This window comes from Nerophis ophidion, linkage group LG05 (genome assembly GCF_033978795.1).
Source record: "Nerophis ophidion isolate RoL-2023_Sa linkage group LG05, RoL_Noph_v1.0, whole genome shotgun sequence".
NCBI lineage: Eukaryota > Metazoa > Chordata > Actinopteri > Syngnathiformes > Syngnathidae > Nerophis > Nerophis ophidion.
This window is the reverse complement of record NC_084615.1, coordinates 42,584,778-42,598,995: the sequence shown is the minus strand read 5'-3', so window position 1 is coordinate 42,598,995 and position 14,218 is coordinate 42,584,778. Positions and strand designations below refer to the sequence as shown.

Genomic DNA, 14,218 nt, shown 5'->3' with positions numbered 1-14,218 from the left:
GATCTGTTCAATTAGCAATGTAGCAGGATAATCATATCTAAACGAACACAACAATAACAGACAAGCTGACCACCAGTGGATAATAATGACCCATCTACATCATGCTTAGAGGCTTAATTGTGCCACATCATGGCCACCCTCTCTGGGCCAAAGCAAGCAGGATTGAGGCTCCCGTTTGTCTTCTTTATTAAACTCCCTAATTGCGTTCCTTCCCTTTAGTGTATCATTGGTATGCCCTGCGCTCTAACAAATGAGCGTGCACTCGCCTGCAAAGACAGATATGATTTATTCATTTGGACCGGCAGAAGAATTACTTCCCATCAGTATCAGGAAAGGCGGGAATTAAAATAGTTACATCAAGCAAATGGGTGCAAACAGGAGCACTGTATGCTGCTTTCAATTAATATCATTCTCGTCTGCTTTCCCTTACGTTCTCTTTCAGTGAAAGTGGGACATTTTTCTTGTGTGTCCACGCCGCCATTTAAAGTGCACTCTATATTCTGATAAGTTTGTAAGCAAACAGCTGGTCTCGTTCATTACTTGTGTATGTATTTGTCTTCGGTTATGTTCCAATGCTCAAGATGGCAACGAGAAGGCAAGAGAGGAGAGCAACACAAGGAAAATCAATTTTAGCTGCAAGACAAGGGGCGAGATTAAATTTTCATGCATATGCAGTCTTTCCACATTTTCCACAGCACAGACTGGGAGCGAGGAAGTGCGTCTTTCAGCGGCAGACAGTATTCACCTTCTTCATTTGAATTTCAGACATGTACACAAGGCGCCCTGAGCTTTTCTAATTACAGCGCCTGTAGGCTAACTTAAGAGGTCATTAGATTTTAAAATCGAATGATTTTTATTTTTTCTCTTCGCCTCGCTCAATGACTAATGGAGCGCAACAAAACTGCAAAAACAAATGATCACACTGATTCACCGCTCAGGGAAGTTGTGCATTACCGAAATTACGCTACGACTCCAAAAGTTGTCAATATCCAATTCAGCTCCATTTCTACAGCTAATACTTAGGTAGTGTATGGAATTCTAATAACGTCTGGGGCGCTGTAATTAACCTTAGGAAAATTGCAATGTTTTTATTAAATGTACAGAGTTATGTTTTAATATTTGCCGTGTTTACTAACTCCTAATAATTTACAATGGAATTGTATGGATTTTATTAAGGCGACAAGCTTATTTCTATTTGACAACGTGCTTTTAAGAAGTTCTGCTGCATTTGAAGATGTATGTATAGCGTGTCCATGTCTATCGGCATGGCCATTGTCCGTCTTACCTCCTGGGTCTTTATCGGGGTTATACTCTAACGCGTTGCTGCAGATGAGGTCGATGTCTACCAGGAAGTCTTTGGCCGTCAGGTACTGGTGCTTGTCAATCTTGGTCATGACTGTTGACAGGTCCATGGGCTGTCGAATCACCTCCAGGTAGTCGGACACCTGACAGCCACACAAAGAGAACATGTCAGCCGAAAACCTGTGACGACCCATAAAGACCTTAAAAAACCTGTCTGAGCAGCACAACACTAGGTTCTCCATGTTGTTTCTCACCTCGTCAATGTCGACAGGCTTGCTAAAGATGTTGAAGCGCTTGTCCGTGGCCAGGCGCTTGGTCACGTCCCTGAGAAAGAGCCGCAGCTCCCGAAGCGTGTTCTCCTCCTGTTCAGCAAGGCGGCGCTGCTCTTCCGCAGAAAGGACTCTGGGGCCCGGGGCCTCAGCCACCGGCAACACTTCCTCAGTCCTCTCTAGAGGGATGAACGTAAAAATGTGACGAGGGGTGTCTCGTTACACCTTTTTCCACTTACGATAAGATACCGGTATTAAAACCTTGACTATTGGCCAATACTGATATCAATGCCATATAATATCAGTTGAATCACGGCACATAATATCATTACTTATTTAGTGTGGAATGTTGTAAAAGGTTTGATCAGGTGAAATTATTCAGAACAATGGTAGGTATATAATACACTCAAATGGAATGGAAATAGACTGTCTTAAATTAATTGTTTAACTAAATTGAAGTGGAGTGGTAATTATTGACAAGACCTTGTAGCCACAATAATTCATGACCTCGTAAATTAAATAATGCAGACACGTTTGTTACTGGATACTTTTTAGTACGCTTCTGCCTTGGAGACTTAATAACTGTAAGTAATGTACAACTTTAATTATTTGATGCTTGATGTTGTGTTTTAAACTGCAATATTGTTAAATTAAGGACAATTATTAAAGATGTCTAGCTTTTGTGCTTAACTGTTGTGTAGCCGTTAGCTCCTAGTAACCAATAGCCTACCATGTTTACTGTTTGTAAATGACTTCACCAAAATACAAAAAAGACCAACCCCGTGTGCTTAGTGAAAGACAATAACCCCCGCCTTCCGCCCCATTGTAGCACCAGCGCCTCCCGCGACCCCAAAGGGAATAAGCGGTAGAAAATGGATGGATGGATGGAATGACCCGTTAATTGGCTGCCAAACTTTGCACAAGTAAACACACTGTGTGACTGCTTGTCTCAGCGCACTTATATCTGAGATTTTACACGCAAGCAGACAGCACCAAAAAAATAACAATTATTGGATATTGGGCCGATATCAATATCGGATCTGGACATCACTAAATGTGACCCTACTTTTTTTTAAAGGCAACAGTCACACGGTAGCACTTTAAAATGATATATTTCTCAATCCACCAATGTGTAGTCCAGTGTTTCCAATACATAATTTTATTTGTGGTGACCAGCTCTGGATACATTTGGACAACCACAGAAAGATTTGACACTCCTTCAAAAACAGGTATTATGTTTGTCTAAGTAGCTTGTAGATACAACTTGGAAAATTGTTTCTCTGCCTCGACAGAGACAACACATAACCAGTAACTGATTAGACAGACAGTCATCAAACAGAAAGAGTCTTACTAACCAACGTAATGTTGACATACTGTTAAGTTAACTCGCGACAAGAGTGAACTACCAATCTATGTGGGTAACAACTAAGCCCTAACATCAATACAGTATCTGCAGAGCATGCACTATACTCCAGCGGTAACTAACCTCGATGAAACAATATATGGTGGTATTGGATATACAATGATTATCTTAAAGACCAGCGCAAACCTACAAGGAGCCGAAAGCACATCATAAATGTTTTTTAATCACTCGTCAGTCGTGCATTTTATTAGGTGCACACACACGCCAGTGCAAAGCATTAAGTAAGACACAAATCAAAAAACTCCGTTTAGCAAGTCCACACGCGTCCTCTAGGAAATGTTGTAGTCTCTATTCAGATGATACCGAAGAGTAAGAAAAACAAACGTCCAATCGTCCACAGTCAAGAAGTCAGCCAGCATCGTTAGGCCCCGCGGCGCCTACGCTCTCCTTCATACCGGGCATTCCTGACTCTAATTAGGCATAATAGTCAGGCGCTAACATCGCATTTTCTTTCCTGTGTTTTAGGATTGCAATGGTGCTCGTGCCTAAGAAACCCCTGAAGAGAAGCAGGCGGAGAAAAGGAGGGGATCCCTGCATGGTATCAAAGAGGAGTCAGCGGATAACCGCTCCGCATCATTTCCATTTTAAAGCCCAAAGGTGGACCGGACGTGGACACTTTTCCCTATATTGCGCTTAAACGAAGGACTGGGGCAGTGGCAGAGGACAGATTAACGGCTGGATGTGGATGTGATTAGGGTTTAGAAGGTATGACTCCGATGGGAAGGAGGAAAGGCAATATTAACAAAGTGTGTGCAAAAGGGAAAATTTACATCTGCTCATATCTACAGACAATGTGACGCGTTATACGCCGGGCAGGCAAAATATTTAGTTCAGTTGCATGCCAACAGAATATGAATTAGATCCACACACACATTTGCCTCAAACGGCTAGTTGTAGCTGAAAGGTGCACATCTTAAATCCACAGCAAGCAGGGAAGAAGCACATAGAGAACAACACTGCCCTCTAGGGCTGATGTCCATAACAGACTTCAAATCTTGAACAACAAGTTTGGGACAAACAGCTCCTCCTCTTTATACACTTTCGGTCAAAAGTAAAGTTAAATTACCCATGATTGACTCTCTCTCACTCACACACTCACACACACACACACACACACACACACACAAGGTGTGGGCGAAATTATTCTCTGCATTTGACCCATCACCCTTAATCACCCCCTGGGAGGTGTGGGGAGCAGTGAGCAGCAGCGGTGGCCGCTACCGGGAATATGAGTAGTTCAACTGATTACTTGAACTATTACTTCCTGTAGATTTCAAGGCCAAGTGTTGGATTGATGGGGGAGTGTAACAGAAAATATTTGAGAAGCACTGCCCGAAGTGCTTATCCTTTATTTCCTTGCATATAACAATGGGAATAGTTAGAATGTGAAAACATTACCTGTACAGTAAATACTATTTACTTTGGCCACATTAATGTACGGGCTTACTTTGTCTCAAGTAGAGATCAATTGACCCGTGTGATATTTGGCATTTTTTATATTACTGTATTTTTCGGAGTGTAAGTCGCTTCGGAGTATAAGTCTCACCTGCTGAAAATGCATAATAAAGAAGGAAAAAATCGTTTATAAGTCGCACTGGAGTAAAAGTCACATTTTTGGGGGAAATGTATTTGATAAAACCCAACACCAAGAATAGACATTTGAAAGGCAATTTAAAATAAATAAAGAATAGTGAACAACAGGCTGAATAAGTGTACGTTATATGACGCATAAATAACCAACTGTGAACGTGCCTGGTATGTTAACGTAACATATTATGGTAAGAGTCATTCAAATAACTATAACATATAGAACATGCTATACGTTTACCAAACAATCTGTCACTCCTAATTGCTAAATCCGATAAAATCTTATACGTCTAGTCTTTTACGTGAATGACCTAAAAAATATTATTTGATATTTTACGGTAATGTGTTAATAATTTCACACATAAGTCGCTCCTGAGTATAAGTTGCACCCCCGGCCAAACTATGAAAAAAACTGTGACTTACAGTCCGAAAAATACGGTAATAATTTTTTTATTATTGGTAATACATTGTAATAATTATTTCTATCACCATTACTATCATTTTAAATGTAACAATCATTGAACAAATGCCTTTTTTTAATAAGGCAGACCCATGAAAAACTGGTTATTTTGGCTCAGATACAGCCGTGCCAGTGTCTCCAGCATTGGCCCGCCCACAGCACCATCTCACTGGTTAAAGTAAACTACACGTTTGTAAGAGCTGAGCCAGGCAGAAGCCGAGGTCTTATGCAGGCTCTTCATTCTCAAACAAACCACGGTGAGAAAAGTGTGATCTCCTGCTAAAATTAACTCCGGTGTGTGTACGAATGTGTTAGAGGTACATCAACACAAACTTTCCTGAAATTGTAACAAACATCCCAGTCCTCTTCATGTCACACCTATTAGAATCCTTACTTTAAGCAGAATACCGTAAACATTTCATAAACATAGGCGGCAGTGAGTGAGAACAAGGACAAACAGTAGATCAACTGGCCGCCTGTCGCTTCCAAAAATATTATGACAAAATAAATACATTATTACATCAGTGCCATACCCTCCAGCTGAGTGACCCACTGCTTGCCAACAGTGGCGCTGGACGAGTATGGAAAAAATAATAATCACAATTATTTTGATTGATATTATAATCAAGGTTAATTACACAATCAATCATTCATTCATTAATTTTAAAACGCTAGTATTTATTGTCCCTCCAAAACTTAACGTTAAATATAGTTTAAAAAATGTATTTAAATTAGTAACTAATTAACCACAAATAAAATAATAGTAGTAACAATAAAATGTAAAAAGCAAAATAAAATAGATTAATTTTTTTCTCCTGTTTTGTTGTTTTTAATTTTTTTTTTACCTTTTACTCTTATTTTAACACCATAAAGTGTGTGCTTTTTGTAGCAAATAAAATTCAATGAAACATTTTATAATTAAATGCAAAAATCCTCACATTTATTAGCGCAATTCATCTTTGGAGAATTTTGACCAGTATTTTAAGTCAAAGAGTGTGTGAATGTGAGTGTGAATGGTGTCTGTCTATCTGTGTTGGCCCTGCGATGAGATGGCGACTTGTCCAGGGTGTACGCCGCCTACCGCCCGAATGCAGCCGTGATAGGCTCCAGCCCCCCCTGCTACCCCCAAAGGGACAAGCGGTAGAAATGGATGGATGGATTTTAGGTCAATTAATATTATTGTATAAATGTATCGACAAGTGCTTTAAGTACAAACCCTGTTTCCATATGTTTTTATACCCAATCATGGCACCCACCTGTTCCCAATTAGCCTACACACCTGTGGGATGTTCCAAATAAGTGTTTGATGAGCATTCCTCAACTTTATCAGTATTTATTGCCACCTTTCCCAACTTCTTTGTCACGTGTTGCTGGCATCAAATTCTAAAGTTAATGATTATTTGCACACAAAAAAAATGTCTATCAGTTTGAACATCAAATATGTTGTCTTTGTAGCATATTCAACTGAATATGGGTTGAAAAGGATTTGCAAATCATTGTATTCCGTTTATATTTACATCTAACACAATTTCCCAACTCATATGGAAACGGGGTTTGTATATTATGCTTGTGTAAGGTACTTTTTTAAACATTTGTTAGCGTAGTCAGACCGAATATGGTGCACCGGGATATTATTGTGACGGATATGTGCTGTTTTATTGTTCTTAGCTTGACGCATTAAGAAAGGACTTGAGGCCGTAAAAATAAAATTTGCAAAAAGTAGCAGCTGCTGTCCTCCTGTTTGTACATCCATCCATCCATCCATTTTCTACCGCTTATTCCCTTTTGGGGTTGCGGGGGGCGCTGGCGCCTATCTCAGCTACAATCGGGCGGAAGGCGGGGTACACCCTGGACAAGTCGCCACCTCATCGCAGGGCCAACACAGATAGACAGACAACATTCACACACTGGGGCCAATTTAGTGTTGCCAATCAACCTATCCCCAGGTGCATGTCTTTGGAAGTGGGAGGAAGCCGGAGTACCCGGAGGGAACCCACGCATTCACGGGGAGAACATGCAAACTCCACACAGAAAGACCCCGAGCCTGGATTTGAACCCAGGACTGCAGGAACTTCGTATTGTGAGGCAGACGCACTAACCCCTCTGCCACCTTGAAGCCCCCTGTTTATACAATAATGTTAAATCAATGTCGTCATTCACAACAACACAAGCAGATGAGATGTCTTTGTATGAGTATGGATTGTTCTTGCTCACTTTAGCTTTGTGGGTTTAGTCGCGGTTTCAAAAGGCCGTCTTGACATTGTTTAGTTAAGGACACATTTTGGGGCTGAATGAGCGGTCCCAGACACATTTTTTACTCACACAAATGTTACTTCTCCTCACAATGACAGCACTTCAGTCACTTGTATGTCAATTTCCCTGATATTGTTTTGCGTTTATCAGCTGACTCTGTTTTATTGGCCAATTATGTGACTCCGTCCGTGGTTACTTCAACAAGGAAATCACGTACCTTACTTTTTTTGTTGAGTTTAGTGATTACTAATTATTGCTGTGTCAAATAAAAAGTAGCAACTACGATGATCTATGATGATTAATCTTTTTTTTTTCGATTATTATGTTTTCATGATCGTGAGAAGCCATAATCAAAATCAAAATCAAAATTTGTGTAATTATCCAGCCCTAACCAACAGGCATGGATTTTACCCCGGAACACACCTCCAAGCCTTGCCACTCTCTGGGGAACCTCCCGCTCGTTCCCCAAAACCCTGAAATGCTCCCGCGCAGATGTACTAATGCAGCCCTAATTCACCTTCCTTTTCATTCCGCTATGGCACAAACGCGCGCAGCTGCTGAAACCAATGAAAAGCGTGAATGCTCTTCAAGCATCCACATGGTGATATACCAATGCTGGAAAACTTACCCATTTAATTTTCATTATTCGTCGGCTAAGTTACTTATCGAATATCAGCGCTTTTGAAGTAGGGTTTGATCTCCATTCATGGCATATAAAATAGAAAAGGCCTTACTGACAACAACGCGTGATCTGATTGGCTATTGCAACTGTCTATTACTGTATGTCCCCGTTCACGTACAGCGCAGTAATTACTGTAAATTTTAGTGAAATATAGTGATCAACAAAGTACATGATTATGGTTAACTAACTGCTTAACAGTGATTTGATAAAACATTTTATATAAGTGTAAAACATAATAAACCAAAATTATATTACTGTTATTTTGTAATTTTTATTACAGTAATATTATAATTTTAGTTTGTTTTGCAATAATATTACTGTTATTTGTACTTTTTATCACAGTAATATTATTATATATTTAGTTTATTATGTTTTGCATTTATAAAATATAAAATGTTGTATCAAATCACAGTTAAGCAGTTACTTTACCATAATCATGTACTTTGTTGATTGTTATATTTCACAAAACTTAAATATTAAACAATTTATTTATCATGTGTTCTTAATTATCTTAAACATTAAACACCAAGGGCCTCACATTAGGTTAAAGCATTCCCTGCCGTGAACAGATTAGATAATTTCCTTTTTTTCCTTTAATTAAATTGTATTCAATTTGTTTAAGTTCTAATAATGTAACGATAGTAATGATAAACCATGGTGTAAAACTCTCGTCGGTTAGTATTACCGTTTAACATTAAAATGATCGTAAAACCGTGATAAAAAACTGCACTTCGATAAACTGTCGGACCAAATATACTGCTCATCTACACATGAAGCAAGCTGGTATGCCAATATCTAGCTAGCCAAAATGCTAACACGAATACAAGAGAACACATTTCCCTTATTACAAACTTCAAACCACAATCTAAGCACATTGCTTTCTGAACAACTAAAGGCTGGAATATACTGTCACGCCACATAGCTTACATCCCCTCTGACGGAGTCATGTTTGATTTATAGTTCGTCTGGGGGGGAGTGGCGGGGTGGCGCCACACTTGTAATTCTCTTCCAAAATACTAAGGGACAGTGTCTCCAGAAAAAGCAACTGCAGGTGTCATTAACTAGATACTGTAATTCGTACTTCTGGAGGGTGACGATAGACCACCACAACATCGACATCTTTGTCTGCACTGGAACTAATCATTCAGAATCATCGGTTTACTGTTAATGGACGTTTCTTATAAAGTTAAAGTCCCAGCGATACACACAAACACACTAGGTGTGGTGAAATTATCCTCTGCATTCGACCCATCCCTGGGAGGTGAAGGGAGCAAAGAGCAGCAGCGGTGGCCGCGTTCGGGAATCATAAACCAGAGAAAAATAAGTTTGTGGAGATTGACTTTGCAACTTCTGAAAAAGTCGCGGCAGAGGATGCTATTATTATTTGCAATGCTATTTGGCCATTCAGGACAAGCGACAAGAAAAGCTATTATGCCATTTTAAATTTAATTTTTTTTTTTTTTTTTTAAATAACTAGTGTAAGGTAATGTCATGCTGGTGCTAATCTGAGTGGTTGTGTTCAAAGCTCACGTTTGTAAATGCACCCTGCCTGAAAGATTGACGAAGAATGAGAAGTGTTGTGTTGAAAACAAAACAAATAAAAAGACGTGTGCGCACGAGAAGGAATATGTGTCAGGAATGAATCTGTTAGCACAACATTGGCAGTAAAAGTTAAAAAGTGTTGTACTTTGTGACTTCTGGACGCAACAACACAAGCTGAGAAAAAACACATTAAGTAATTATCTTTAGAGCACACTTAGATATTAAGTACACAATATCAGTTGTCATGAAAATGTTTAATCACTGTTGTTTAATTTCATACAATAATTTGTGCATTTCAAGCACAAAGTCTGCTCGCCTGTTTTCAGGGACCCTCTTTGGCAAAAACTGACCAATCACAGCTCTGCGTCCTGTGTCGCCGGCAACACGGACCTCTGGTTTTTGGGAGGTGCACGTAAGCCTTGCAAGAAGCGACATGGGGTTGGGGTCGCAGGTTACGTGACGCAAGATTTTACACCAGGCTTAATACATTTGTGCAGATTGAACGTATAGGATGTGAGTTTTTAGATCTATACTCGGAAGATATGACACGGAGGCGTCAACAATAGAAAGTAAACACTTGTAACGTAACATGAATCTGACGTGCAATATCTGTTTTGCTTTTATAATTAAAATACAACCTTTACAAATACAAAGGCAAGATAGACACGGCTCTTAAAAACTAAAAACTATATTTAATGTTTCTTCTGCCAAGTATACCGTGTCGATGGGATTTTTTGAATAAATCTGGGTTCAAAAAATATTTTTTTTGTTAGTTATACATATACATATATATATATACATATATATATATATATATATATATATATATATATATATATATATATATATATATATATATATATATATATATATATATATATATATATATATATATATATATATATATATATGCACACACACACACACACACACACACACACACACACACGTATATATATTATGCTAAGTATGCAGGTTAGGGTCTTTTACCGGCTTAATGAGCAAATCCAACAATACCTTTATAATAACGATAACCGGGAATGTACACTTGAGCAAAGCTGCTAAAATAATGTACATTTTCTTCCATTCTCATTCCTTGTTGTTATTTAGGCCAATCTTTTGGTCCATACATACCTGAATTCTTAGTGCGTGGTGGGGCTCTGGATGCTTGGACCAGAAGCAGGTCGGAAAAAAAGCTTCTCCTTTCTTCTTCCCCTGGTGGATGTAGAGTAATCACCTCACCGTATGCCTTATGGAACATATTCCTCACCTGCAGCCATGATGACAATAATACTTAATAAGAAAAAAGCGTTGCTTCGCTTCACTTTAGCATGGTGATGGGAGTTCAAGGCCACACTTGCTGGGAAGACCAATTTTTGCTGACCAGGCAGGTCTTTTCCACTTTATAAGGCTTTCTTTCTTCTGTCTCACATCAATCTCTCTTATCTCTGACTTGAATGTTCCCTCTCAGATAAGGAAAATTAGGGGAAAAAAAATTGGGGGGGAAGTATCTAACAGTGTAGCACAGGATTAGTGATCATCCCTTGCTGTTTTTCATCATGATATAGTCTGAAGGGTGCTAACATGCAGTGGGATGGATAATGTGTACCTCAGAATTTTGTAATTGTACACCTGACTCTGGAATTATACACAAAAGAGTGTGCCATATTGATTAATGTTAATATATTGAAACTTTCATTCAGGCGCAAATAGATATTTGACAGACCTTGGAACTAATTAAAACACTCCTTTTTTCTAGACAAGAAAAACAGCATACTTTCTTTTCTGCTTCCCAACTATCTCTGTCTCCCCACACACTAAAGCAATCCAGCCCTTACAAGGTAACCCCCAATGGGTGATCCTGACTGCATAACTCGGTGGTAGAAGAATAAATCTAGCAGCAAGGATGGTAAAGCCAGGACACAAGACAGCTGGAAAGGGAGGAGAGTGGGATTAAATGAAAGGAAAGGTCTCACCTCTTCAGACAGCTGTGAGTAGGAGGTCTCTGCCGTGGCGAGGATGAGGACGGGGCAGAAAGAGGGCACATCCTGTAGCAAGGTCAGGAAGGTGCTCTTCATAGTATCACTCACTGTTTCCCACCATTCGGAGATATGCGGCACAAACACTACGCTGGGAACGCTACGGCAGGCCTCCCGGAAAACCTGAAGTGAATTTCTTAGGAGGTTAAAGAGCTAGATGTTGTTGTGAACCTTTTTTTGTACGTTACCTGAGCACATGACTCCTCTGGCGTCTTGGCGCTGATGGAGTAAAGAGTAGGCAGGTCAAGGCGGTGCACCGGCAGCTTGTCAAGGTGATGTAGCAAAGCGGGTGCAAGGTGGGAGCTTTGTCCCGAGCCCGGGGACCCAGCCAGGAGCAAACGGGGCCGGTATGCTGTGGGCTGTTGGAGGGCGGAGCTGCAATGGTGAGCAAAACTGATCAATTAATTGCTTGGTTGCATATGATGTCACATCCGGTTCACGTATGGCACATTGAATACGTGCAGTGGTCAAGCCAGCGTCTGTTCACATTGGGTACTAGGGGCCATTTAGCCTTTCTCAAAGAAAAATGGCCTATGATTGCCTTTGTTTTTGACTGTACGAAACGTTTAAATCGCGTAAAGGATATACGTTACTTCAGAGTTTCTCGAGAGAAGAAGGGCGAAAGACAGAGATTTTATAAAACGACGAGAAAAGTAGCGCGCACTCCAGTCTAATGGTGCAGAGTCGAAGAATGCATGAGTTTACAGTGATCACCTCGTAAAAGTTTTGCCTACTAAGACTTAACGTTTAGTGTTTTCCATTTAAGTATTATCTTGATAATATTTGTATTTCATAAAACACATTTTTGCTACGAGTGTTTCGTAAAGCACCAACTCAGTGAGTCTAAATCAAATAAATCAAATGTGAGCCAAAATAAACGCGTTAAACTTTTGACAAAGGCAACAATCATAAATGAAGCTTTCAGTATATACACAATGTTGACATCTATAGTTATATTTTCATAAAGACAAGAAAAAACATGCATACTCTTAAATGCCACGTGCAACAAACATGGCTGTAGATGCGAAGTTAAATCATAAAATACAACCTTTCCCGAGCGCAAAAATGATGCGCATTTATCCAGGAGAGTCTTGATACAAATGTCCTTGACCCAGCCACACACAAATAAGTTGTACACCTCCATACTTTTCCAAGTTGTAATTTGTTTTGTTGCGCAGAATAATGTCTGGAGCACAATAATTCGACATGTCTGGAAACGCGACCAACGGATAATCCTTTTTATAAACTCAACACATGTTTTTTCAATTAAGTATAGAGATAGATTACATTGCATAGTTTGATTTTTTTCTCGTATCTTCTTTTTGCAGGAAGACTAAGGCCTATTGTACACTCGGACAGTTTGTGCACTGCTTGCTGCACAACAGCAATCTTAGCTCGGTTGAACACCACTGTTTTTCACTTCCGCGAATAAGTCACTTGTCAGATTAATTTTCCATAAAGAGAGAACTCTCCTGAAGGAATCAATAAAGTACTATCTATCGCTCTATCTACAAGCAATTGGAACTAAAAGCAGAAGATGCGGTTTGTATGTAATATGGAATAGTAGATAACTCACAAGGTGCAATGAATGAAGGGTCTGTGCATTGCAGAAGACAACAAACTCGTCGGGGATGCAGCAGACTGGTTTTCGAAGATGGAAACGTCCCCATTATCGTCATTGCTGTACAAGTCGTCTTCAAGCAGCTGATTGTCATCGCCTAACACTGACAAATTCAGAGCTTTAATAACTATACAAATAATACATATCAACAGGAAAATTCAGACACAAACATGGAGGTAGGTGCCAACCCAAACAAGGACTGTGTGTGCCTCTGCATTCTGTGTTGTATTTAGTATGATTTAAACAAGTGAATGCAATAAAGGGCTGTTAAAATAAAATTTTTGGGGCGCTGCACTGTGTAAACTTTGGACATCTCTGGTGTAAACAAACCTCTACTGACTGGTGAAAGGGAGTAAGCGTGTTGAAAAAAGTGATTTAAAAAAATGCCAAGCGAGAAAAATGTACGTGATAAAAATAAAACGGACGGGACTACTGCCAACATTGAGTTGGGGTTCTTGACATCTGTGAGTCAACACACAATTTAACTTCATGGCTGTTGACAAGCTGATCCAGCTGTTAGCACCTTTTAGCTTGCCTCACGTCACCTAGTAAGGATCCAGCACCCCCATAGCCTCCTGAATCACATAAGGAAGATATGTTTTAAGTGAAGTAGTAATCTTTACCATGTGTGTCCCTGTAGTTACTCTGAACGTGAGGGAAGACTCGGACGAGAGCTTTGAGCACCAAGGAGAAGGAGCCGGCCAGTAGGGGCCTCAAGATGGGCGACATCGCCCGGCCAGAGGGAGCCAGGGCCCTCTGGGAGGCCGGGACGATCGACTGCATGGCCTTGCTGAAGTCGCCTGGGCCCAGCACGATGGAGGCCACATCCAACTGCAACTTGACACTGCTGCCATATATTTGAGGGTAGCGGCGGCGCAGTGCCACCAGGGCCGCCTCTGTGCAAAGTGCTTTGATGTCGGCACCACAGTAACCTGGGCAGCAACATAGTAAACTTAGAAAAAAAACTTGTACCAACAAATAGAAAAATTGAAAGATATTAACTACAAAACAGTAATATTATTATACTTTTGGTTTATTAT

General features: G+C 40.0%; 1 protein-coding gene across 2 annotated transcripts in view; it reads right to left on the bottom strand.

Moving 5' to 3' along the window:
- atad2b (ATPase family AAA domain containing 2B) overlaps positions 1-14,218 on the bottom strand; it is a 131,541-nt gene that overhangs the window by 84,148 nt on the left and 33,175 nt on the right. For both annotated transcript variants that reach the window (XM_061901005.1, XM_061901006.1), the window contains exons 16-22: positions 13,802-14,110; positions 13,134-13,281; positions 11,746-11,932; positions 11,495-11,680; positions 10,653-10,788; positions 1,557-1,750; positions 1,286-1,445 (exon numbers count right to left, since the gene is read on the bottom strand). In XM_061901005.1, the coding sequence (XP_061756989.1) occupies positions 1,286-1,445; positions 1,557-1,750; positions 10,653-10,788; positions 11,495-11,680; positions 11,746-11,932; positions 13,134-13,281; positions 13,802-14,110 (1,320 nt within the window). The remainder of the gene's footprint in view (positions 1-1,285; positions 1,446-1,556; positions 1,751-10,652; positions 10,789-11,494; positions 11,681-11,745; positions 11,933-13,133; positions 13,282-13,801; positions 14,111-14,218) is intronic.